The sequence below is a fragment of the Polistes fuscatus genome, unplaced genomic scaffold (genome assembly GCF_010416935.1).
Source record: "Polistes fuscatus isolate 324 unplaced genomic scaffold, CU_Pfus_HIC Scaffold3, whole genome shotgun sequence".
NCBI classification, from domain to species: Eukaryota; Metazoa; Arthropoda; class Insecta; order Hymenoptera; family Vespidae; genus Polistes; species Polistes fuscatus.
This window is the reverse complement of record NW_025113107.1, coordinates 15,439,016-15,462,902: the sequence shown is the minus strand read 5'-3', so window position 1 is coordinate 15,462,902 and position 23,887 is coordinate 15,439,016. Positions and strand designations below refer to the sequence as shown.

The 23,887-nt window shown below is 35.4% G+C and overlaps 2 protein-coding genes across 4 annotated transcripts; one reads left to right on the top strand and one right to left on the bottom strand.

Moving 5' to 3' along the window:
- The first annotated feature begins 219 nt into the window (after positions 1 to 219).
- LOC122519693 (galactose mutarotase-like) lies at positions 220 to 2,040 on the top strand. The gene is made up of 7 exons (XM_043639332.1): positions 220 to 464; positions 556 to 686; positions 766 to 959; positions 1,034 to 1,207; positions 1,274 to 1,515; positions 1,573 to 1,717; positions 1,787 to 2,040. The coding sequence occupies exons 1-7, from the start codon at positions 367 to 369 to the stop codon at positions 1,976 to 1,978; spliced, it is 1,176 nt and encodes a 391-aa protein (XP_043495267.1). The 5' UTR covers positions 220 to 366; the 3' UTR covers positions 1,979 to 2,040.
- Positions 2,041 to 2,049: 9 nt separating this feature from the next.
- On the bottom strand, positions 2,050 to 22,457 carry LOC122519692 (fibrillin-2-like). Of its 3 annotated transcripts, none has more exons than XM_043639330.1 (41): positions 22,038 to 22,457; positions 20,491 to 21,204; positions 15,617 to 15,699; positions 14,925 to 15,029; positions 14,686 to 14,820; positions 14,291 to 14,578; positions 13,570 to 13,818; positions 13,343 to 13,498; positions 12,901 to 13,182; positions 12,703 to 12,825; positions 12,380 to 12,628; positions 12,180 to 12,299; positions 11,905 to 12,120; positions 11,637 to 11,836; positions 11,381 to 11,561; positions 10,983 to 11,288; positions 10,559 to 10,900; positions 10,367 to 10,492; positions 9,957 to 10,290; positions 9,692 to 9,858; positions 9,292 to 9,620; positions 8,757 to 9,183; positions 8,311 to 8,664; positions 8,111 to 8,224; positions 7,874 to 8,032; positions 7,579 to 7,793; positions 7,134 to 7,491; positions 6,903 to 7,048; positions 6,722 to 6,830; positions 6,382 to 6,660; positions 5,848 to 6,273; positions 5,525 to 5,773; positions 5,235 to 5,438; positions 5,018 to 5,143; positions 4,700 to 4,939; positions 4,448 to 4,620; positions 4,177 to 4,371; positions 4,000 to 4,104; positions 3,753 to 3,905; positions 3,461 to 3,664; positions 2,050 to 3,273 (listed from the first exon to the last, which is right to left on the bottom strand). In XM_043639330.1, exons 2-41 carry the CDS (start codon positions 20,691 to 20,693, stop codon positions 3,052 to 3,054), a joined length of 8,652 nt encoding a protein of 2,883 aa, XP_043495265.1. In that variant the 5' UTR covers positions 20,694 to 21,204; positions 22,038 to 22,457; the 3' UTR covers positions 2,050 to 3,051. The 3 variants fall into 3 exon arrangements, with proteins under 3 accessions (XP_043495265.1, XP_043495263.1, XP_043495266.1); XM_043639328.1 differs by having other exon boundaries at positions 20,491 to 21,194; XM_043639331.1 differs by having other exon boundaries at positions 22,092 to 22,457.
- Between the last annotated feature and the right edge of the window lie 1,430 nt (positions 22,458 to 23,887).

Here is a 23,887-nt window from a genome sequence, read left to right as displayed (position 1 = left end):
TACTTTCCAAGAGAACGAGCCTAGCTTTTAATATAAATGGAATTTTTCTCTATCGTTAGACAGTCGATTTCATGCTCCCTCGACTTTGTTTTTTTTTTTTTTTTTTTTTCCAAGTGAAATGAGTCGCATGAAAATTTTCTGTCCGTTTAATCGTCGTCTATCTTTCTCCCATGACTCTTTTCAATTCCTTTTTTTTAAATTAATCGTTTATATAAAGTCAACAAAATATGTTAAGTCGAATCGTCAAACGTTGAGATTGTACTATGTGACCGAATCAAATTTATTTTGAAATATTTCATTTCAATCTGCGAAGAGGAGATATGAGATTGAAGAAAAATTTATTAAATTGTCTAACCTCGACACAATATGGCCGCAGAAAATACTTTCATCGAAGAGGATGGCTTTGGATTTGTACCAAGGCCAGATCTGAAACAACATGGAAGATCTTACGAAATTGTGCGCAGGTATTTTTTTTCTTGTCTATTCCATTGTCAAAATACAAAGAGAAAATAATAAGTACGTTGATATTTAACAAATTGTTATCCATCTAAACAGATACACCTTGACGAATAAAAATAAAGCAATAGTCAAATTAATATCTTGGGGTGCAGGAATACAATCTATCAAAGTACCAAACAAAAAAGGTGTCATAAGTGACGTAGTTTTAGGATTTGACGACATGAACGGTAAGACCGTTTCTTCCTGTTTAGTTTCAATTAAATATCTATGCAAAATTATCAATACTTTCAATGACAACGTAATCAGGATATTTGGAGAACAGGTATATGGGAAGTATACTAGGTCGTCTGGTCAATCGCGTTGCTGATGCTAAAATGCGTATCAAAAAAACCATCTATTCTTTGTCGATCAATGACGAATATGGGAAGGATCATGTTAATGGTGGAGTTGTTGGGTTTGATAACGTTAATTGGAATTCGTATATATTGAACAAGCAAGTGGTATGTCATGAATTAAACGTATTGAACATTTTTGTTTGTTTTTTTTTTTAAATCCTTTGAATCCTGGCAAACAGGTTATGTCTCATCTAAGTCCTGCAGGTAGGGAAGGATATCCTGGTCATATGTTAACGCAAGTCAAATATACTTGGACTGATGATAATCAATTGTACGTCAATATTCGTGCAACTGCTACCGAACCAACTCCAGCTAACATCACCAATTATTGTTTCTTCAATTTAGCCGGTCACGTAAGATAATTTTATAATGTTTATAAGAAATTATTTATAATAATTAATATTTTTTGATTTCATTAGGGTATGGGTCCAGAAGAATTAAAAAAACACGTTGTCACGATAAATGCCGATAGTTGGACGTTCATGGACATTAAAAACAACTTGCCGACCGGTGCTATTTGTCCTGTCGAAAATACGGTCTATGATTTACGTTTACCGACGCAATTAACGAAAGAAACACTTTATCGCGTACCTGGGGGTGGTTACAATCATAATCTGTGTATTTGCAGTCCGAGTTCTTGGTGTTATCGATTTCATGCTAGGTAAATTTGATACAATTTATCGCTTCGATTAGGATTAATTGTATTTTTCCTATCAAGGATTATACATCCTGAATCAGGAAGGACTCTAGAAATTTATTCTAATCATCCTGGATTACAATTTTACACTGGAAACGATTTGCCTGATCCTGATCGTGTTTATCCACCAGATTGGCCAAATTATATTCCAGATATTCGTGATAAAGTATGACGATGACTATAATTTCATTTAAATTAAATAAAAAATCGAATAAACGTTACACGTTCCTTTTAGAGTCGAACAAATTGGAGGATTTATGGAAAAGAAGGTATTTCTTACCGAAGACACGGAGCTTTCGTTTTATCACCACAAAACTATCCTAACGCTATTAATATCGATCATTTTCCTTCTTGTATCCTTTATCCTGGAAAGGTTTACGTCCATGACATGACATATAAATTTGGTTTGTTAAACGAAAATTATTAATTTACAAATTATTTTTTTGTGTTTCTCAGTGTCATCGTAATTCGTGTCGAAATAAACATTGATTGGCTGTATAAAATGAAATTTATATTTTTTATTCACATGGTTAATGTGTTAACTATAGTGCTCTGCACTTTTACGAAGTTACCTTAAATTCTATTATAATATTATTCGGTAATATGTAAGCCACTGAAATTATACATGATTTCTATTTTTTTTTTCTTTATATATATAATTATATGCATAATTTGTTGTTAAATCAGGTTAAAAGGCACATAGCGAGTTAAATACGAAATTGACTCATTCGAGACTCGACGTTAGAAAATTCTGTCTCTTCATTTTTCTCTTTTACGTATCATCCTAAATTATATCCTACAAGTTATGTTAATGCTACAATTTCATAAATTATATTCGTATATTTATATATCTATATTTATAAAGCTAGAATTTGTTTCCTGTGTACAATTATTGTTTTACTTACAATTAGAATAAGGCTTCAATGTTTGTACAACTCTAATCGATTGTTACCACTATCGTTAGACTTTTTTTCTTTTTTGCATTATAACGGGCAGTAATAATAATTATTATTATTATATTGATAAAGATTCGTACAGATAAAGAGATTTCGGTTGGCAGTGACGATGTGTGTGTACATGTGTGTGTGTGTGTGTGTGTTAACTTTGGTAATAACTATCGTAGAAAACTTTGAAGTACCTAAATCCCAAATTTTTCGTTTAATTGTTTTCTTTTCCTTTGAACACATTGATAATATGATTAATTAAATCATTGGCAGTGTTAATTAATTAATATTAATTGTATCTCGTGTTAAAATGACGATTCAAATTTTTAGATACAACGTATGTATGTGTCCTCCATCGTGCCCACCGAATAAAAATAGATAATAAAATAATTAAATTATATATCGTTGCTTCTTAAATCCTAAAAACCTTCATAAAATAAATCGATCAACGTCCCCTATATTCGAGTTATTTTAAAATATACTGTTTCATTGAGATATTAGGACGTTAATGTTCCCATTAGTACATTCAAACGGACAGTAAATAATTTGATCTATTTCATTCCGTGACTATAAGATGAATTCTAAAAGTCAATGGTTTCTCCCAAACTTCATTTTCCTCTGTTATACCATTTTTCGGACGACCATGTATGACTATATGAAATTGGCCTGGTTTCTTCAAACGACTACGGAAATGAAGTGCCCAGATTCCATAATCCTTAGCAATCTCAAAGTTTTCGTGTTTGTTACCATTAACTATCGTATATTCCATTTCTTCGTCCTGTAATTTAAACAATGTATAAACATAATTATTGTATAGGATAGAAATTTTCTGCTAGAGTGAGTTTAAAGGCTTTGAGCTTTAAAAAAACGAAAAAAAAAAAAAGAAAAACTTATACGTTTCGAAAACAAAATTGTTTCTATAATGTAATAGGCTCAAGACTTTTCAACTCACTCACGTATTTTACCTTTATCGCAGGTTGCAATTTAACGATCCGCATTCTATGTTTGGTCTGTCGTATACTGATTTTTAAAACGTGTTCTTCGCCATGATGATGTCTTCTTGCTTTTCGAGTTACACGACGTTTGATTAATTCGTCTCGTTTTTGTTGTAACTCTTCGTCAACCGACCTTAATCGTGCACCTCTCCTACGTCTTCCTTTACCGTTTATCTGTAATATTTGATCAATTTTTTATTGTCTTTTTATTTATGACAATATAAAAATATAAAAAGAAAGATTGATATGGCAAAGTTTATACCTTGCAAGAGAAACATCCTTCAGTAGAAATAGTCTTATCGTCGGCCGGTGGAATGTGATAAGTATCCGGATTAATTACATACGTTGGAACATTGCCAATTTCTTCACCATAGTTCGGTTGAGATAACGGATTAATCGTTGACAAACAATGGCCCTGAATTTTCAAACCAAAAATTATATTGCATTGTGTCGAACGAATTGTATTTCAATTGCAATAAAAAAAAATTATAATGTTATTGGTAACGAACTTGTCCGATTCGTTGATAACCGGTTGGACAACCACAGATGAAACCATTAGCACCATTAGGTGTGCATCCAAAAGCACAGGGAGATCCCAGACAACCAGCGCTGACCTAAAAATACAAAAATATATAAAATGCGTGAAAAAAGATGAACAATTTGAAAAAAATCTTTCGATTCCACACCTGGACACAAATCTGTAAATTATTATCAAATTGATAACCATCAGGACAACCGCACTTGTAACTTCCGATCGTGTTAATGCAAGTATTTTCACCGCAGGGAGAATTGTTGCATTCGTTTTCATCGATGCATTGACTGTAGTAAAGGTGTTGAACAAATCCTTCCGGACAACCACAACGATAGCTTCCCATGAAATTCTATAAATGTTTATAAATATTTCAGATCGATTATTTCTACGATACATTTTGATTATGATAAGTACGTTTCGCTTACTTGACAACCATGTTCGCAATTACTATCATCGGCACATTCGTTATGATCGGTACAGAATCTTCCAGACTGATCAAGCTTAAATCCTCTGGGACAGATACATCGGAAACTGCCAAGAGTATTGACGCACGTACCCGGTTTCGGACAAGTCCCAGGTTGTTCGCACTCGTTAATATCTGCAAATCATTTTTTTTTTTTTATATATATGTATATACCAAACATTAATTAGAATAGAAAAATTGTCTTATTACAAACCGTGACAAGCATCCCCATCTTGAGTGTATCCTTCGCGACAACCACAAGTATAACTTCCTTGAGTATTAACACAATTTTGTTGACAAAGATGATTTCCTGTCGCACATTCATCCATGTCACGACAACTAAGGCCGTCAGGATTTAATATAAAACCAGTCGGACAGGAACATATGAAACTTCCTTCGGTGTTTTGGCAAGTGTATTTGCATGGCTTGGGTGTTAATTCGCACTCGTTCACGTCTACGATGTAAATTTTCTTTTCTAATACTCGATCGTTTAATAATCAATAAAATTATTATTTAATATTGTTTTTTATACCAATGCAATGTGCTCCTGATTTGTCAGATTTGTATCCCTTGTTGCAAATACATCTGTAGGAACCCAAAGTGTTAATGCACATTCCGTTTCTACACAAATCCGGTATCGTATTACATTCGTCAATATCTGCGTAGGAAAAATTTAAAAAATCAATAAATTATAAGAATATTGTTTTTTTTTATCAAATATTATTCCAAATTCCAGTTCGAATATTTACCTTGACCATTTATTGAGAAGCCCTTGTCCAAACATAATTCGTTGTAATCATCCGAGTCTCTGGAAGGACATATTTCACAATGTGGACCCCATGCAGCACCCATAGTGCAACAACAATCAGCTTTAGTCACTGTTCGTAATTCCGAGGTTCTTGCTGTACATCTACCGCCGATCGTTTGCAGGAAACAATAACCAACTCTACGGTCTGAAACGTAACAATGATTTTTTTAATAAAAAAAAAGCAAAATTACACTTTAGCTTTAAATAGACAAAATTGAATTGTCTTCTTACCAATGCAAGATTTGCCGTCAGCGCTTTGTTCAAAACCTTCGTAACAGTAACATTGATAACTTCCGTCTAAATTAACGCAATTTCCGTGTCTGCATAATCCAGAATTAATAGAACACTCGTTAATGTCCTTGCATTCGTCGGCCATGCCAATTTGTTGATATCCAGGTGGACAAATGCACATGAACGTGCCAATTAGATTTTTGCATTGATATTTGCAATTGTTCGCTGGTGTTGCACACTCGTCGACATCTGATCGATTCAAAATCATCGTGAAAAGTGTATCAAGATATTTAATTAGTAATTTATTTATTATTGCAACATACCAATACAATGTCTTCCATCAGGAGCTAAAGTATATCCATATGGACAGATACATCTGAACGATCCAGGAGCATTGTGGCACCTAAAAGCGCACTGGTTGCCTAATTCAAGGCACTCATTTATATCCTCGCAGACCTGATTAACACCAGGCGTAAAACCATCGTTACAGGAACATTCGAAACCACCATCTATGTTGTTACAGGTACCGTTGCCACAAATATTCTGAACGGTTAAACATTCGTTGTTGTCGATGCAACGTCTTCCAGTTTCATCCAAAACGTAACCAGATGGACACTCGCATCGGAAGGACCCATCAGTATTTATACAATCGCCACCGGAACAAGCATCAGGCATGAAAAGACATTCGTTCAAATCGATACCCGTATCGTCACGACCTGATCCTTCTGGACATAATCTTCTGAAATCCTCTGAATGAATAAATGTATACGAAATTACTTCAAATCTTGATCACTTAGAGGTGAAAAAGATAATTTACTTATTACTTATTATTAATAAGTAATTTATTATTTAATTACCACTGTTCTCCGATGGACATTGCTCGCAATATTTGCCCCAAGCTTTACCCATGGTACAACAGCAATGTTTCTTCGTCATTCCACCTTTCCTAGGAAAAGAACATTGGCCACGTCTATAACTATCGTAACATTGTTCCTCCCTAACATCAATGCATCTCATGGAATTAGGTTTGTCGCTCAATTGAAAACCAACTGGACATTCACAGATAACACCACCGTCCGTGTTGATACATCGACCATTTTCACAAATGCCGATCGTATCTAAACACTCGTCGATGTCTGTAAATAAAATAACAATTAATAATGAAATTTCTTTTGTAATAATAATGAACTCACGTACCAACGCATCTTCTTCTTTCATTGTTCAATTCGTAACCGGGTGGACAATTACATATATAAGATCCCATTAAATTTTGACATTTTCCTGGGACCGGACACAAGCCAGGTATCTAAAAAGAAAAATAAGGAATATTTTGTTAAATTGACGTTTAATTTTCTAGTTGTCAATTTTTTAAAATTACCTCGTGACATTCGTCAATGTCTCGACAATGTTGTCTATCTTGAGCCAATATGTAACCATCGGCACATTCGCAAATAAACGCACCAACAGTATTACGACATCTACCGTTGCGACAGAGGAAAGGCATTATCCTACATTCGTCAATATCTACAAAATGTTTATCAAATAATCTACAATGAACTCGTTTGTTAAATAAAATCAATTTAATTGAAAAATTGAAGCCAATTCGTACCAGCGCAATCGTTATTAGGGCTCAACTTGAAACCATCGTAACATTGACATTTGTAGGAACCAAGATTATTAATGCAAGTCCCATTATTACAAATATTTGGATTTCGTTGACACTCGTCAATGTCCACGCAATTTTCTCGATTGTGAGTTAGAACAAAACCAGAATGACAAACGCATTGGAAGCTACCCTGTAGATTGTTGCAAACTCCGTTATTGCATATACCCGATCGTTCGTAACATTCATCGATGTCGACACAATTCCGTTGGGTGATACCTAATTTGTATCCATCAGGACAAACACACTCGAAATATCCTTGTTGGTTGATGCACTGAGCATTACCGCTACAAGGATTTGGTGTCTACATGACGAAATAATAATTCATGAAATATTAAACATTAATTACTAAATCAAAATGATCTTTTAAAAAAAATCATATAAATCTTACTTGCAAACATTCGTTTTCATCGATACACTGATGCGAATCCTGATCATAAACGAATCCTTGTTCGCATTGACACTCGAAACTACCGGGTGTGTTTAAACAATGACCATGAGTGCACATTGTTGGCATAAGTGCGCATTCGTCGATTTCTTCAGTGTGATTGGTAATTGGGTTCATATATTGTCCTGGTACCATTCCACATAAAATTTCGTGTTCGCCTAAAGAAATTTGTTGGAAAATTATACTTCAAATCACTGACTAGAAGTATTAGTAATAAGAATAATTGATTGATATTTACGAGTCCTTTCGGATGGACATTTTTCGCAAGGACTACCCCAGGCTGCTCCCATCGAACAGCAACATAACATTTTTGTCTGCGGTTGGGCCATAGGAGTGATGCATTGTCCAGATTCGTATGAAAGGTAACAGAATTCTTTCCTCATATCGACGCATTCCTCTGTCGTGAGTTAATCTTGTTAATAATTATTCGTTAAGAGAAAAGAATATGTTAATAAAAAATAATCGAAATACACACTTCCTCCTGGCATGGCCATGTATCCTTCGGGGCACTCGCAGTGATATTTACCCTCGTCGTTGATGCAACGACCCACGCTACAAATGTACGGATGTAACACGCACTCGTTAATATCTGAAAAATGATTTTAAAGAGGATCAATCCTTTTAAAGCAAGGAACAACTCCATATTTGGATATAACGATCGTCCATCGACATTACCGACGCAGCTTGTTTTCGTGTCGTCCAAAACGAAACCCTCGTAGCAGGAACACATAAAACTGCCAAAGGTATTGGTGCAATGACCATTCTGACATATATTCTCATGTTCCTCGCACTCGTTAATGTCTTCCAATATGACCGTGACACGGTTTGGCCTATAGCCCATACCACCAGGACAGAGTTCCTCGAATTCTTTGGTGCCTGGTTTGGGGCATTCCTCGCAGCGATTACCCCAAGCAACACCAACGCTACAACAACACGTTGCCTTCGTTACTGACGAGGACATGTCGAAAACGCATTGCGGTCTGCCGGTACCATGCTCGAAACTGGAGAAACAGAGCGACTCGCGCCTGTCTGAAACGTCATGATGTTCAGTCGTTAGAACGAAGGATACATATATGCATTACTTTTAAGGTCAGAGGTGAATATCGATGACACGAACTTACCGACACACGCATTCCCATCTTCAACCAATTCGTGATGAGGTGGACACTTACAGATATATTTTCCTTGAGTATTTATACACGTACCATATTGGCAAGACTGCGGGCTCTCGCATTCGTCGATGTCTGTGCAATTACCACCAGAACCATCCAGCTTGTAACCCTCGTTACACATGCAACGAAACATACCAAAACTGTTCTCGCATCGACCGTACACGCAAAGATTGTTGAACATGTCGCATTCGTTTATGTCCACGCATGCTTGCTCATTTTTCTCGTCTGGATGCATAAAACCCATTTCGCATTCGCAACGAAACGAGCCGGGGAAATTCAAACAGTGACCATTCTGACAAAGGCTATTGTCGTTTGCACACTCGTCGATGTCCTTACAAATATAACCGTCGCCCCTGAAACCAGCATCGCAGACGCACTGCGTCCCATTTTCTCGTTAACTCGTTTCTTTGCATAAATATTCGATTAATTAGATATCCTTAAGTATGGATTACATTTTAAAATTAACTTTTGGAGTTAATTTTACCTTAAAGGAGCCATCGTTGTTGATGCATTGAGCGTTAGAATCACATCCACCATTATTGGTTTGACATTCATTAATATCCCTACACTCGATACCATTTCCAGTGAAACCTTCGTGACAAGTACATTCGTAAGAGCCCTGAGTATTGTGACATTCGGCAAACTCGCTGCAGGAGTAAGCGTTCAGTAAACACTCGTCGTCGTCGGTACAAGCTGATCCTGCATCCGGCTTAACAGAGTAACCTTCCTCGCAACGACACTCGAAAGATCCTATCGTATTATGACACTCTCCAAAACCACAGATTTGTGGTTGCGTTACGCACTCGTCGATGTCTAAAGAAAAATTCTTCGATAAGTAATTTATTCTTTTAATATTATAACAAATAATTTCTAATGAAACTCACCGACACAAGATGCACCATCCCTTCCAGGTAACAATCCTTCCGTACACGTACAAATGTATCCACCTGGTATATTGGAACACTTCCCACCGTTACAGATTCGAGGATTTTCTTTACACTCGTCCACGTCGGAACAAGAACGACTGTCCAAGTTGAGCGCGTAGCCCGTACTGTGTTCAACATTCGTTTGCAAACATATAATTCAACCTGCTACGAATTACTATCTTTAAATCTATCGACCAATTGTTAATGTAACTTTTTTATTTACCCGCACGAACAGGAAAAACTGCCAGGTGTGTTTATGCAAATATCATCGCAGCCACCATTGTTTATCAGACATTCGTCTATATCCTCGCAATGAGACTTGTGTCCAGTTTGTTGATAACCTTCATCGCAAATACATTGATAAGTGCCCATCATATTCTCGCAAATCCCATTGGAGCATATACCACTTGTCCTAGAACACTCGTCGATATCCTTGCAGGAATCTTTGTCAGAGCTCAATTCGTGTCCTGGTGGACACTGACATTTGAATCCACCTTCGGTATTCACACAAGTACCACCTCTGCATAAGCCTTGAGTCTCCTCGCATTCGTTAATGTCTAAAATTAATGTCACGCGTAAAACTTATGCATTTTATTTTTATCGAAGATTAATGAAAATTGTTAAATCCCTTACCCATACAAATTTTCATGATATCGCTACTACGATAGCCGGGATTGCAATCGCATTGAAAATTGCCAGGTGTATTTCGACACGTACCGTTACCACACACACCGTGCATAATTCCACACTCGTCGATATCTGCAAATATTTCCTCACGATTGTTCTATCAATCTTCTTGATTATAAATAATTTCCAAACGCTTACCGTTACATTTGATGCCATGTTCATCCAAAGCGAATCCTTGATTGCACCTGCAACTGTAACTACCGACTGTATTCTTACATCTACCGTTGACACACATGCCAGGAAATTCGACGCACTCGTTGATATCTTGACGTTCGGTAAATCCAATTCCTCTTGGACATAATTCTGAATGAGCATACGTTCCTACTTTTGGACAAGCTTCACATTTTTCGTTACCCCAAGCACGACCAACCGAACAACAACAAAGAATCTTCGAGAAGTGTCCTTCGATTGGGGTTGAACACTGACCATGACGATATTCCATGTAACAAGTCTCTTCTCTGGTGTCGATGCAAGTTGTGTCTAAATTGAATATCGATGAACGAAGATATATAGTTTTATCCTTAAAATTAATTTTACTATTTAAGAAAAGAACAATACTAACGAGTCGGATCTAGAGTCAAACCAGGAGGACACTCGCAACGATATGATCCATCAGTGTTAACACACGTACCACCTCCTCTACAGATTCCAGCATTTAATTCGCACTCGTTAACATCCACGCAAGCTTTACCATCCACTTTAGCGTATCCTTTTGAACATTCGCAAAGAGAATGGTCGCAAACTTCACAGGGACTTCCCCAAGCAACTCCAACAGAACAACAACATTCCGATCTTAGAGCAACTCTAGGTAAATTGTTCTCGCATCGACCATCCACCATTTTTGTCCAACAGGATCCTTTTCTATTGTCTAACATAATACGACATGACATAACATCGAGGTTATAAATATTAATTTAAAAAATATAAAGTAATCGCGTGCTATGATGTTACTTCGCTTACCCATGCAAATATGTCCAGTATTGTCAAGGATATATCCTGGAGAACATTCGCATTCGTACGATTCAGGAACGTTCACGCAAATTCCATTGAAACAAACGTCTGGACCTAATTCTTCGCACTCGTCGATATCCTCGCACATTTGATTATCCGAATTAAGTCTCGTGCCAGTTGGACAAATACACTATACGAATGAACAATCAACTTAAATCTAACTATCCATTAATTATTAATTTTATAAATATAAATTTGTATTTACCTGGTAGCCACCAGGTGTGTTCCGACATTGTCCACCACTACATAAGTATTCCTCCAATTCGCATTCATTTATATCGCTACAAATTTTCCCTGTCGCGTCAACCTCGTAACCGTTGTTGCAAATACAACGATAAGTACCCATCAGATTTTCACAGCCGCCATTTATACAAATGTTTGGATTTTGGGCACATTCGTTTATGTCTGTTGTTGTATAAAAATACTCGTAAATATGATTAATTAATATTGTCATCAAAATAAATGCTAATTACCATCGCCGTTATATGTCATTCCAGCACCATGAGGACAAAGGGCATCGAATTCTGTAGTACCAGGCAAAGGGCAAGGTTGACAAGTGCTACCCCAACCCATAGGTTGTCCAAGTATTACGGTGCAGCAACAACAACTTGATTTTGTCACTGCTGTTGAGGTTGGATTAGAACATAGGCCGTCTCTGTATTGCGAGTAACAAAGGTCTCTTCTTGTGTCTAAAATGTGGAATATCATTTTCATTTGATTTTCTGATTGATTAATTTACATTAATTACCTAAACAGGACCTGCCGTCGGGTCCCAAATTAAATCCTGCATTACACTCGCATCGAAAACTTCCAGAAGTATTTATGCAACGGCCACTTTGACAGGGTGCACTCAAACATTCGTCGATGTCTATTTAATTGTAAAACAAAAATTATTAATAATCAAAGAATGTTATAATCAAATTAAATCAAAATAGTCCCCTTTAATACCTATGCAATGACTTTGATCAGGTGCAATTCGAAAGCCAGAATCACAAACACATTTGAAGGAACCCTCCATGTTGACGCATTTTCCATTCTCACACATTCCACTTGTGGAACACTCGTCCATATCCACGCAGAAAGTATTATCTCTTGAAGGTGTAAATCCTGATTGACAAATGCAATGATAAGATCCTGGGGTATTCTCGCAACGTCCATTCAAACATATCCGTGGATTCTCGCTACACTCGTTGATATCTGTTTAAAAAACGTTTTCGCTATTTATAAAATATTAAAAATATAATAAGAAAAATTATAGAGAAATATCTTACCTATACAGGTATTTTGCGTTGGCGATAAGGCGTATCCATCGTTGCATTTGCATTTGAAGGAACCATTCATATTGATGCAATGACCGTTATTGCACATTCCAGTATCTTGACATTCGTCGTGATCTATCAATGAATTAAAAATCATTGTCAATTTTATGTTTTTCTTTCTTTAAATATTTAAAAAGAAAAATTACTAACCCGTGCAGTATTTCCCTTCTCCCGAGACAGTGAATCCGACTGGACATTGACAAGAAAAACTACCCTCATAATTTCGACAAGTACCACCTTGACAATAATCTAATCGACACTCGTCAATGTCTTCGCAACGGCCACCCTTTTTCGTAAAGCCAGGATAACATTCGCATTCGTAACCCTTTATAGTATCAACGCATTTGCCATTGCCACATATATCAGGTCTAAAGGCACACTCGTTGATCAATGTGATTTCTTGCAATCGGGCGCAAAGTTTGTTGTAATCGTCTACAATTGGGTAATAACAGGAACTCTTAATTACAATCTATCATTGTAATAATATATATTCTCTTCTTTTTTGTGTCTTTGATAATTTAGATATAACGATGTTGTTGTCAGATAATTTATAAAATAAAAATATAATAAATTTCATTATATAGATACACACCACTTCCAGGATTAGGACAAATGTAGCATTCATCTCCCCAACCACGACCCATATTTTTGCCACAGCAACAATCGTATTTACTCATTCTCATATTTAATCTATTCTTACATTGACGATTCCTATTAACCGCGGTATAGCAAAGGCCTTGTCTTCCGTCTACGATAATAAAACATTAATAACTATAACGGCTGTTAACAATGTCGGTATAGAAAAAACCAATTAATTACCAATGCAAGATTTACGATCCTGACTCTGTATAAATCCAGGATTACAAAAACAATAATAGCCACCATTGGTGTTCACACATCGACCATCAGGGCATATTCCTTCCTGCTGACACTCGTCCCGATCCTTACACTCATTCGTTTCAGGATCTCGAGCTTGTCCTTCGGGACATTCGCAAGTGAACGATCCTTGCGTATTTACGCATTTCCCTCCTTCGCATAAACCCGGGATTGCATCACATTCATCGATATCTGCGTAAGTAATTAATAATTATTATCTTATATCTTGATAGTAATTAATGTATGACGTAATGCATGATCAAAGATCGTACGGGTGAAGATTTATGATAAAGTGTGACATATGATTATCGAAGATTCATTTATAGGCGTGTACCGTTCAGCTTTATCGACTAATGCTACTTTATTTGACGCAACTCTGATCATTATTTTTTTTCCCCTAAGATTTTTCTTTAATCGAGGTCGCATGCAGATTTCACAAGGCATACATTGTTTTTACAATGTAATTTCTAACGAGTAACGACAAATTTGAAGAATGATCTAACATAAATGAATAGATTGAAAATTTTCGAGCAGAAGATAGAAGACGTAAGCTCAAAACTTTTCAACCCATTTCCTTATAAATTATGCACCGGTTATTATGACAGTTGGCATTAAATGAAAACATTCATTTTATGATTTATTTTATATTATAAGATCTTCGTACCTACGCATTGGCCTTGAACGTTCTTCAAATATCCCAATTCGCAATCGAGTCTCATGGGACATCTTTCGCAAGGATGGCCCCAGCCTTTACCAACTGAGGCGCAACACATCTGTCTCGTACAAACGACACCTTGTAGATTCGCCAAGCATTGACCATTCTTAACTTTCATATAACAGGGGCCTGTTCTGTAATCCGTTTCGCAACGTCTTCCGGTATATCCATAAATGCAAGCGCAACGATCCGGACCGATACATCTACCCTGATTTAAACATGGTTCTCGACATATGGCTGTGAAAATATTCATTAACGTAATCGATAACATTTTAAATCCACAATTAAAATTTATTATTATTATCATTTTCTTACGAAAAAAGAACAAATTTCTAAATACTAACGTTCGTTACAAAATTCTCCTTGATATCCATTTCTACATTGACATCTGCCATCAACGCAATTACCGTTGATACAATGAACCCTACATTTACCTGACTCTCCTCGATCGACTGAACTGCTACCTTCGTGAGTCAATACTGTCATAGAAAATCATAGAGAAATATTTTATTCCAATATCATGATCGTTTCTAGAGAATTTTTGTTAAAATTTCTGATTTATCGATTTAAAAATAACTCTTACTTTTGGATGAAATCGAACCGCAAGTGGATGCAACTGTACCACCCTCGCAAAGACAAATGTTTGGTTTTATGCATCTTCCAGTACCACATCTCCTCGAGCAAATAGCTAAAAACGAATGTCTCGTTAACGTGATCTTTAAATTCCACTAACGATAGTAAACTTCTTAATTCGCGTTTGATACTCGTATACATGGAAGAAGGTCGATCGAATTATAACCGAAGAGGAGACAATGCGATCAACAGGAAGCCTCGTGTAACAGGCCATTAAACCAGTTTCGTTCGAAGAAACGATCGGTTATGTAGCATAGATACTCATTTATCCGTTACGTAATTGCGTAATTATTATCGTGTAGAATGAAGCAAACTCGAAGGAGTAGTAATGATAGATGACCGGTTATGCGATCTTAATAATAGTTCCACGTACTTTAAATCTAGCAAAGAGCTTATACAAACACGAGGGAAAATAAGAGTATAATAAACATCGAAATTATACATTTCTTCTAATTAGAGATATCCTATCGTTTATTAAAACCAATTATATTCGACTAACCTAAAACGAGCTGACTCAATTAAAATTTCCTCGATATCACATATTATAATCGACATTATTAAACTGATATATAAAAGAAAAAGAAAACAAAGAAAAAAAAACCAAAAAAAAAAAAAAAAGCATTGCATCTCAATCGTACTTACGAATAACGCAGAGGCCCGTTTCCGGTTTCTTTGTCCATCCTGGACAACAATAATTCTTTAATCTCGATCTGCACACGTTAGGTCTGTAAATGATGTAACATTATAATCAAAATCGATCGATTCGAATGAACGATACAAGAATTTCATGAAGATTCCCACTTATTTGAGTGCTCAAGCATTCAAAGTAGATACGCACTTGGGAACTCCTTAGGACAAGGCGGAAATAAGGTTTTTTTTTCGGTAAGAAATAAAGAGAAAAAGCGAGAAAAGAAAAGAAGAAGAAAAAGATGATGAAGGGAGAAAGAATGAGAGGAGAGCGGTGTACCACCTCGAAACAAGGCGGGCATTCACATCACGCGGCTCGTAATTAACGTCAGCTGCTATAGAACGCCTCTAAGTAGTTCCACTTATGCGCCTTGGCGCCGCCGATTTTCCCGCCGTTCCCTAAGTTTCAACGAACCGTGAAACGTTTCATTTCTATTTTATTTTCTTTTTTTTTTCTTTTTTTTCACTATTAATTAATAAAAAGGATCGTCGGAGTCGAATACTGTTTCTTTTCTTTTTTTGTTTTTGCAAATCCCCATTTAATTATTTCTTAATAATAATAAACACGATGAAAAATTGCAATATTTGAATATTTGAAATATTGAGAGTAATAAATAATTGTTTTTTTTTTTCAAATTATATTTTATAAATTATTTGATTAAAAACTGAACGATCGATGGATCATATTAATCGCGAATGAAATGAAAATAGGAGGATCGCACCATCGTAACTTTCTTTCTCGATGAAAACTTTTGATCCGATCTGTATGCAGATGCAAGGATGCACGGGAATGGGTTCATTATCAAATTTATATCCTGGTAGGAAAGTATTGATCGACACGTAGCGGAACGTAAACCGCTAGTCAGAACATCATTTTAACACCCAGCCCGTAATAATAGCCTTGGTTTAACGGGCCCAAGGCTAAAATCAATGTTCATCATCTTATATTGGAAGGAACACGATAGGGGTGATGGTTATGGTTGTTTGACGTCTTATTTAAAAAAATATTTCTTAACTTTGGACAATTTAGATCGCGAATCTTCCTACGACCCGTCTCGATACTACTCGTTTATATAAATACCTCCTTAATTAATGATCATTGCCGTAATTTAAGAAACATTTATTTATAACGCGTGGGTGAACCAGGTTCAAAGGTTCAATTGAAAAGTGCGTGTAATAGCGTTTAACCGTTCACTGCGTTGAGACGAGTTAGTGCATTACGAGCGATTAGAATTAAAGCGATCAAAATGCGAGTGCATTGCGATTAAAGTTGAGAAATGGCCAGTACCTATGAGCAACGTCGATTAACGAGAACGTTATATACCGTGTGAACGAGTTAAGAGATACGATAAGAAATACAATTTTGATATGAAATATCGTTTAAATGACGAAACATTTGGATCTCGTTGATCAATCAATCGAATTAATCTTACAAACTTTGAAAACCTACCCGTTCATTACTCTATGAGTAACAATCGTAGGATGTTCGAAAATAGGATAGGGTCTATTTTACGCCTAATAGGACTGCCACTTACATAATTATTCACGGTTAGTCTGCCACTTAGATTGGTTTAAACTACGTTTTACGTAATAATATAAGAGAGGAAGTGAAAGAGCATAGTCTGTTAGAGGGAAAAGCGTTTCACGGCATTTACATTTCACACCGATACGATTCTTAGCTTAAGATAGCAACTAACTCGTGGCTTAACTTTTTTCTACAAATTCTTTTCTTTTCTTTTTTCTTTCTTTCTTTCTTTGCTTCTTTATATTCTAGAAAATCATCTCGTTTAGATCGGAAAACTCGTATTCCGAAGAATTTACCGATAAATACTTGCAGTAATATCTTCTTATTCGTTTAATTTTTATTTTATCGACGCTTATAAAAAATTCATGGAACGAAATAAGTTTGTTTTTTATTATTACGTTCGTTCAACATTATCTTCGCTTACGTGTCTAACGCATACGTGGATAATCATTTGTTACGTGCTTACGAGAAATGATGTCGAAGTTAACGAAGCTGTCGGTACTCGAGAGAAAGATAAAAAGAAAGAGAGAGTTAAATTAACTAACGCAAAAAGGTAAAAACATTGGAACGAAGCAAGTACTTATATATATACATTTTTATGAAGAAATTTGTAATAAAAATGAAACATTTATTTAAAGCAAATTTTATTCTGCATATATTTGGAAGAAAATTAATGAAATATAATTAATGACAATAAATTGATTTTAAAATCAATGGAAAATATTGAAAAGAAATAATAATATTATAACTTTGATCGATAAGTGTTACATTTAATTTGAATGCTCATGTATATCGCTTCAATCATTTCTCAGTTTAATCGAGCTCATTAGTAATACTTTATCCGTTTAACCGTATCGTATTACAACTACCACTATCAATTAAAATGTTTTACACAGCGAAGGATCGCGATCAAGGGGGATAATTAACACGTGTCAACTTCGACTCACATGGCACAACATAAGAAGATGGAAAGAGATAGGAGATAAAAAAAAAAAAAACGAAATGAAAAATATGTTGGGAAAGATCGGATCATTGTAAATGCATACCAGTGTCAGAAAAAGTGATAGATAAACTCATGTCTTGTTACACGAACGTTGTTCAAACATTGAAATTTTTCTAGTTTTTCTTATTGCAATAAAAAGAGATAAACGTGTTATACGTGATACCGATTAGTTGCGACGAGATACGAAAATAAACGTTATTTCTATCTGATAAGTTTCATCATCTAATACATGTTAAAATATGTTAATTTAATCTAACGAGATTCTAATCAGGTACGTTTACTAATAAATAAAATATAATATTTGAAACGTTACATTTTACAACGTGTTTTCTTTCTCATTTTAGAAAACAGAAGAAAAGAAAAAAAAACAGAAAAATAAATGAGATTAAAGTTATGATTTATATTTTCATTAGTGGTCATCCAAGGAAGCGCGATATAACTCGAAGCGCCGAAGTGAAATCAGTGGGATCGATAAACTTGTTGTCTTTTATTAGCACGAAGGTATCGAGAATCGTTGACGTTGTAGTTGTCGTTGTTTAGGAGGAAGAGGAGGATGTCGTCGAGGAGAAAGATCTACGTATAGATCGGTATATTGGCGCTACCGCGTGCAATGAGCTGCCAAGAATCTTTTACCGTAACAAACTAGTTCTTCTGGTCCCAGTTATACGATATCTTCAGTTAATGCTGAATACTTTTCCGCGAGAGTGGCTAACGCCTCGGAGAGTTGGTGGCTTTTGTGCGGCGAAAGAAAGAGAGAAAGAAAAGCTCCAATGAACTGAACGCACTTTTCTTTTTTCTTTTTTTTTTTTTCGAAAACTAACAAGCGTCAATAATAGCGTGTCAATTAATTTTACGTTTGCGAAGAAAAACACTTGGGATTTTTAATGCACAGTATTTTTTATCTATCTATTATTAATAAAATATTCTACTATTTTTAGTGTATTTCTTTATTTTATATTATATAGGTATATGATATATGAAGACTGATTTATGTGCAAGGTTAATCGGATTATAAATTAGGCTAAATCTAATCTTCTATAATTTAACAATCATCAACAATCTTATAATTTTGTCTATGCATCTCTGTAAGGTCGTTCTAAATTCCTTTACGCATTTATTTTCATTAATATAAATAATTGTTTCCGCTTTTTAAGACGCAACGTGTCACGATACTCCCAATCCTTTCTCGCTAAATCCATTTTACTTTTGCCTTTGTCGAATTACCGATCGCGTTTAAGATCTCATTGTTCTCTTTGGGTTAAAATGATTTAAGCGTGGGAGGACAATGGAGAACGCGAGTGCACCGCATTATCGGTCTCTCTCATCGCTTTTGGTGCGAAAAAGTGGATTGTCGAGCTAGTAGAATTCAACGAAGCGCTGTAACGTAACACTGCGATAACCTAATTAGAAGTTATCAGGGTTTGGAACGCGCGATTCACTAAGAATCATAAAAGACACGGTCAAAGAAACAGCGAATGGCGAATCAGCTTCCGAATTCTTCGGAAGTGATAAGGATTAAAAAATATCTAAAAAAAAAAAAACAAAAAAAAGTGAAATATAAAATAAAAATTGAAGAACACGATTTTCCGGACACGCGATTTAAGGTTCGATGACCGAAATGTTATTTTATTTAAATTGACGATTTCTTTAACCCATTATTTAATCGATGCGTTCCCATTTGATATAACAATCAAGTATGTTAGAAAAAAATTAGTGATAAATTATAACAAATGTTAATAGATGAAAGAAACACGTGTTAGACATCCCTATGTAAGACAATTGACGTAACAACGCGGGATCGTTACGTCATTCAACTTTTTTATCAAAACAATTTCATTACCCACGAGATCTCAAATAGCCAAAAATACGAAAGCTAAAAAAAGTGGCTTTACACGATCTGTTTTAGTAATTAAACGCCTCGCGTAATAGTCATCAAGAATCCTCGTGGGTTTGAAGTATGATGAATCACGCGTCTTATCTTAAAACTCTCTCAACGCTTTGGCCCTTTCGACGTTTTTATTATAAATAGAGGAATAAAGAAAAAGAAACATTTCGCCTTGTTTCTGAAAATAATTTTTAAATTGAATCTTACATAAATCATTCAAAATGAAAGAAGACTCTTTCGTATGAGATAAGATCGATGAAAGGCTTGTTTCAAGCTTTTCGACTCAATGATTGTGGTGAATTGTAATTCATGAATTGGAACGTTATAATAATGAACGTATTCCAATAATTGGGAAATTAAAGAAATAACTTGAAATGAGAAAATATTCGAAGAAGAAAGACAAAGAGGATTCTTACCCAGTCGGTGGTACGCTTTGCAAAGTATTATCCAACTCCTGCGTAGAACTAGGCGTGTTATAACGTTGTCCCGTCGCATTACATTCTTCGATGACTCGACTCGTAAGAAGAAGGATCGATGCTACGATCAACAACCATAAGGAGGATCCATTCCTTTGACAGGTCCTTTCACGTCTCGGTAGCATTGTTCGTAAATTCTTCATATCCTATCGATGATTCGTTTCTTCCTTCCTTCCTTCCTTCCTTTCTCTTTGTCAATATTTTTTTCCTTTTCCTATATTTCGTTCTCTTAACTTTCTTCCACTCTTTCAATCCACGAAGAAAAATAAAAATAAAAAATAAAAATAAAAGATGTCCGATCCGTGCGTTAAGCTTTCGATAGATCGTGAAAGAGGATAAGTTTATTAACGCGCATGTTCGATGTCCTTTTCAAAGATCAAACGTCGTTGATAGTCCTTGGACAGGCAGGCGTAGAGTATTATTAAAATGATTATCATCGTCCTCTTCTCTGGCACTTAATCACGTACGGTCCCATCATCGTTAATGTCCTTTTATTCAAAAGGATATCAACTCGAACAACGCACAGGTGTGCAAGCTGAATCACTCTGATGGGAGAAATTCTATGGGACAACACCGACCACCACTCGTTGTTTTAACTTTATCGTGTGTCACGATGCGAATTCCAGCGTTGGCTTATGATGAATCTGTGAAAGACTGTGAAAGAGTGAGAAAGAAGGAGAGAGGGAGAGAGAGAACGAAAAAAGGAAAAAGAAAAAAAAAAAACAGAAAGAAAGAGATAAGAGACGAGGACGTTCCGGAAGCACCAAATTAGTACGATGAGATAGTCGGGAAATTATCTTCTGATATTAATATCCAACACGCGATGCTCGCGTTGCCATCCTTTTGTCACAAAAGACAAACACAGATGGAGGACTAACGCGAAATTCATTTAGTCTATCCTTCCTTTTTCTATTTTTTCACGCGCGCGTTATTTATTTTATTCACTTTTGAATATTTTTCTAAGCAAACAAATTGGATGAAGTTTTTATACGTGATATTTAAATAAGTTTTTCGCAAATTCACGAACGTGACTTTCTCTCGTTATCATAACGTAAAAGCAGGACTGGTCGTACACTATCATTAAAGTATCATAAAACTCGTACGTAGTATATATGAGTTGAAAAAACATAAAAAAAAAAAAAACAGAATAAAAAAAGAAAAAAATAAGATCGATTTGTGACAAATTTCTTCCGTTCCACGAGTACCACGCGAGGAATCTTCGAGTTACTTCGTGAAAAATGAGTTTGAAGATAAGCGAGTAGGTGTTGGGAGATTATTAATCGTAGAATAATAAGAGAGAGAGAGAGAGAGAGAGAGAAAGAGAAAGGGAGAAGGAAAAAATGATCGATAACTTCCGTTAAGAAACGAGCGATACGAATAACGAGCATCGTGAGTGCTGCTTTTTGGAACCACAAAAAAAAAATAGAAAAAATAGAAAAAATAGAAAAAATAGAAAAATAAATATTCAAACTACACTTATATACAACCTTTTTCCTCTTTTAAAGGGCCATTTATTTCTCTCGTGTCATTATCGTGTATACCTTGATTCGATAAAAGCACCGAATAATTTCACAGAATCACAAACAAATATTTTTCTTCGATTCGCACTTGAAAAAATTCAAAAATTCTTTTTTTCACAATTAAACTCGCCAATCTTCTCGAAAATATCAATCATGATCTTTTTTATTTAATAATAATAATAATAACAACGGCAATATTACGTAATATCTCGGCGTAATGTCAATTTTTCGAGAGAAACGATGGGAGGAGGAGGAGTTGGGTGGTGTAACCAGAAGAAAAGAAAACAAATTTCAGAGACTAGAATTCGATGGTGGTGGATAATTTTAGAAATTATAAACGGTCCAAATATTTTGAAAAAACGCGCGCGTTTTTCTTCTCTTTCTTCTCCCTCTCTCTCTCTTTTTCGTCGCGCGTGCTAGAGAAAGAGATGAATAAATGGATGATAAATGATAAATCGAAGAAACAGAAGGAGACGAAAAGAGATGCGCCGACGGGACTTGGCGCAAGACTGGAGCAGCAAATCGCCGTAGACAAGATACTCCGAGAGAGGGCTCATCCGGAGAGTGAAGTCTCTCCAGCATCTTTCCCTCTCTCCCTCTTTTACCCAATCCCACCCTTTCCTTCTTTCTTACTCACTCTTTATCGCACTTACACGTAAGCTTCTTTCCCTTTCCCTCTTATTTTCTTTCTCACTCTCTCCCTCACTCTCTCTCTCTCTCTCTTTCTTTCTTTCTTCTACTCTTCCTATCTTTCTCTTTCATTTTCCCCCATCTTCGAACGAAGACGATGCTCTCAACCCTTTTTCTACCATCTTCTTGTCAACGCTCAACATGCATATATGAACATCATTCTTCCTTTCTTTCTTTCTTTCTCTTGTTCTATTTCTTTCCTTATCCGTAACAATTTAAACGCAGTCCAACGCAATTATGAACGGGCACGCGTACGTATTCGCACGACGATTAAAAAAATTTAAAAAAAAGAAATATATTTACTTTATCCGAATCATCACACACACACACACACACACGCACGATCTTAACTAATTGATGTAAAGACAAATAACAAGATGTATTCCTTCTAAACTGTCTTCTTATTTCATTTGTAATGTAGGACAAATGAATCGCTCGCAAAGCTTTCTTATCTTTGCTCATAGTTGTCTTAAGAATTTTTCGAATTTTTTTGTTAATATCGTTCGCAATACCATATTAGAGAAACGAATCGCGTTAACGCGAAAAACAAACGTCTGCTCGATAAATAAACAATTAGACACGCACTCGGTTCGTTGTTCGTTCGCGTAATACTAATACACGACCGTTGCGTTATCGTGAAAGTAATATTTTATACGATAAGTTAAGAGAGTTTTATTGTTGAGATCTCGTTCTACATTAGAATATTAGAATAACAATGATGGTAATTTAGGTATGCGAAAAGTAGGTCGGAGAATACTTTCGCAATGTATTTTATCGAAATGACGAGAGCGTTGATTAAGAAATACGTTAGTGACATTGACCTTTTGTTTTGGACCAATAAATCCATTTCTAGACATAAGTATAAATTGTATTCAATTCTACAAATAATGATTTCGAATCCTATTACATTCTAAATCAAAATTATATTTTTATCGTATAATATTAATTAATTCAAATGATATAAGAAAAATAAAAATAAAATCTCTCTAATCCAATAAATCAAACTAAATGATTTTTCATCAGACGCGAATAATACTATTGATTATGTAAGTACTTGGATGATCGTAAAAAATAAATAAAAAAATGAATCAACAAAAAAAGAGAATAGGGTTCGATGCGGGCAAGAA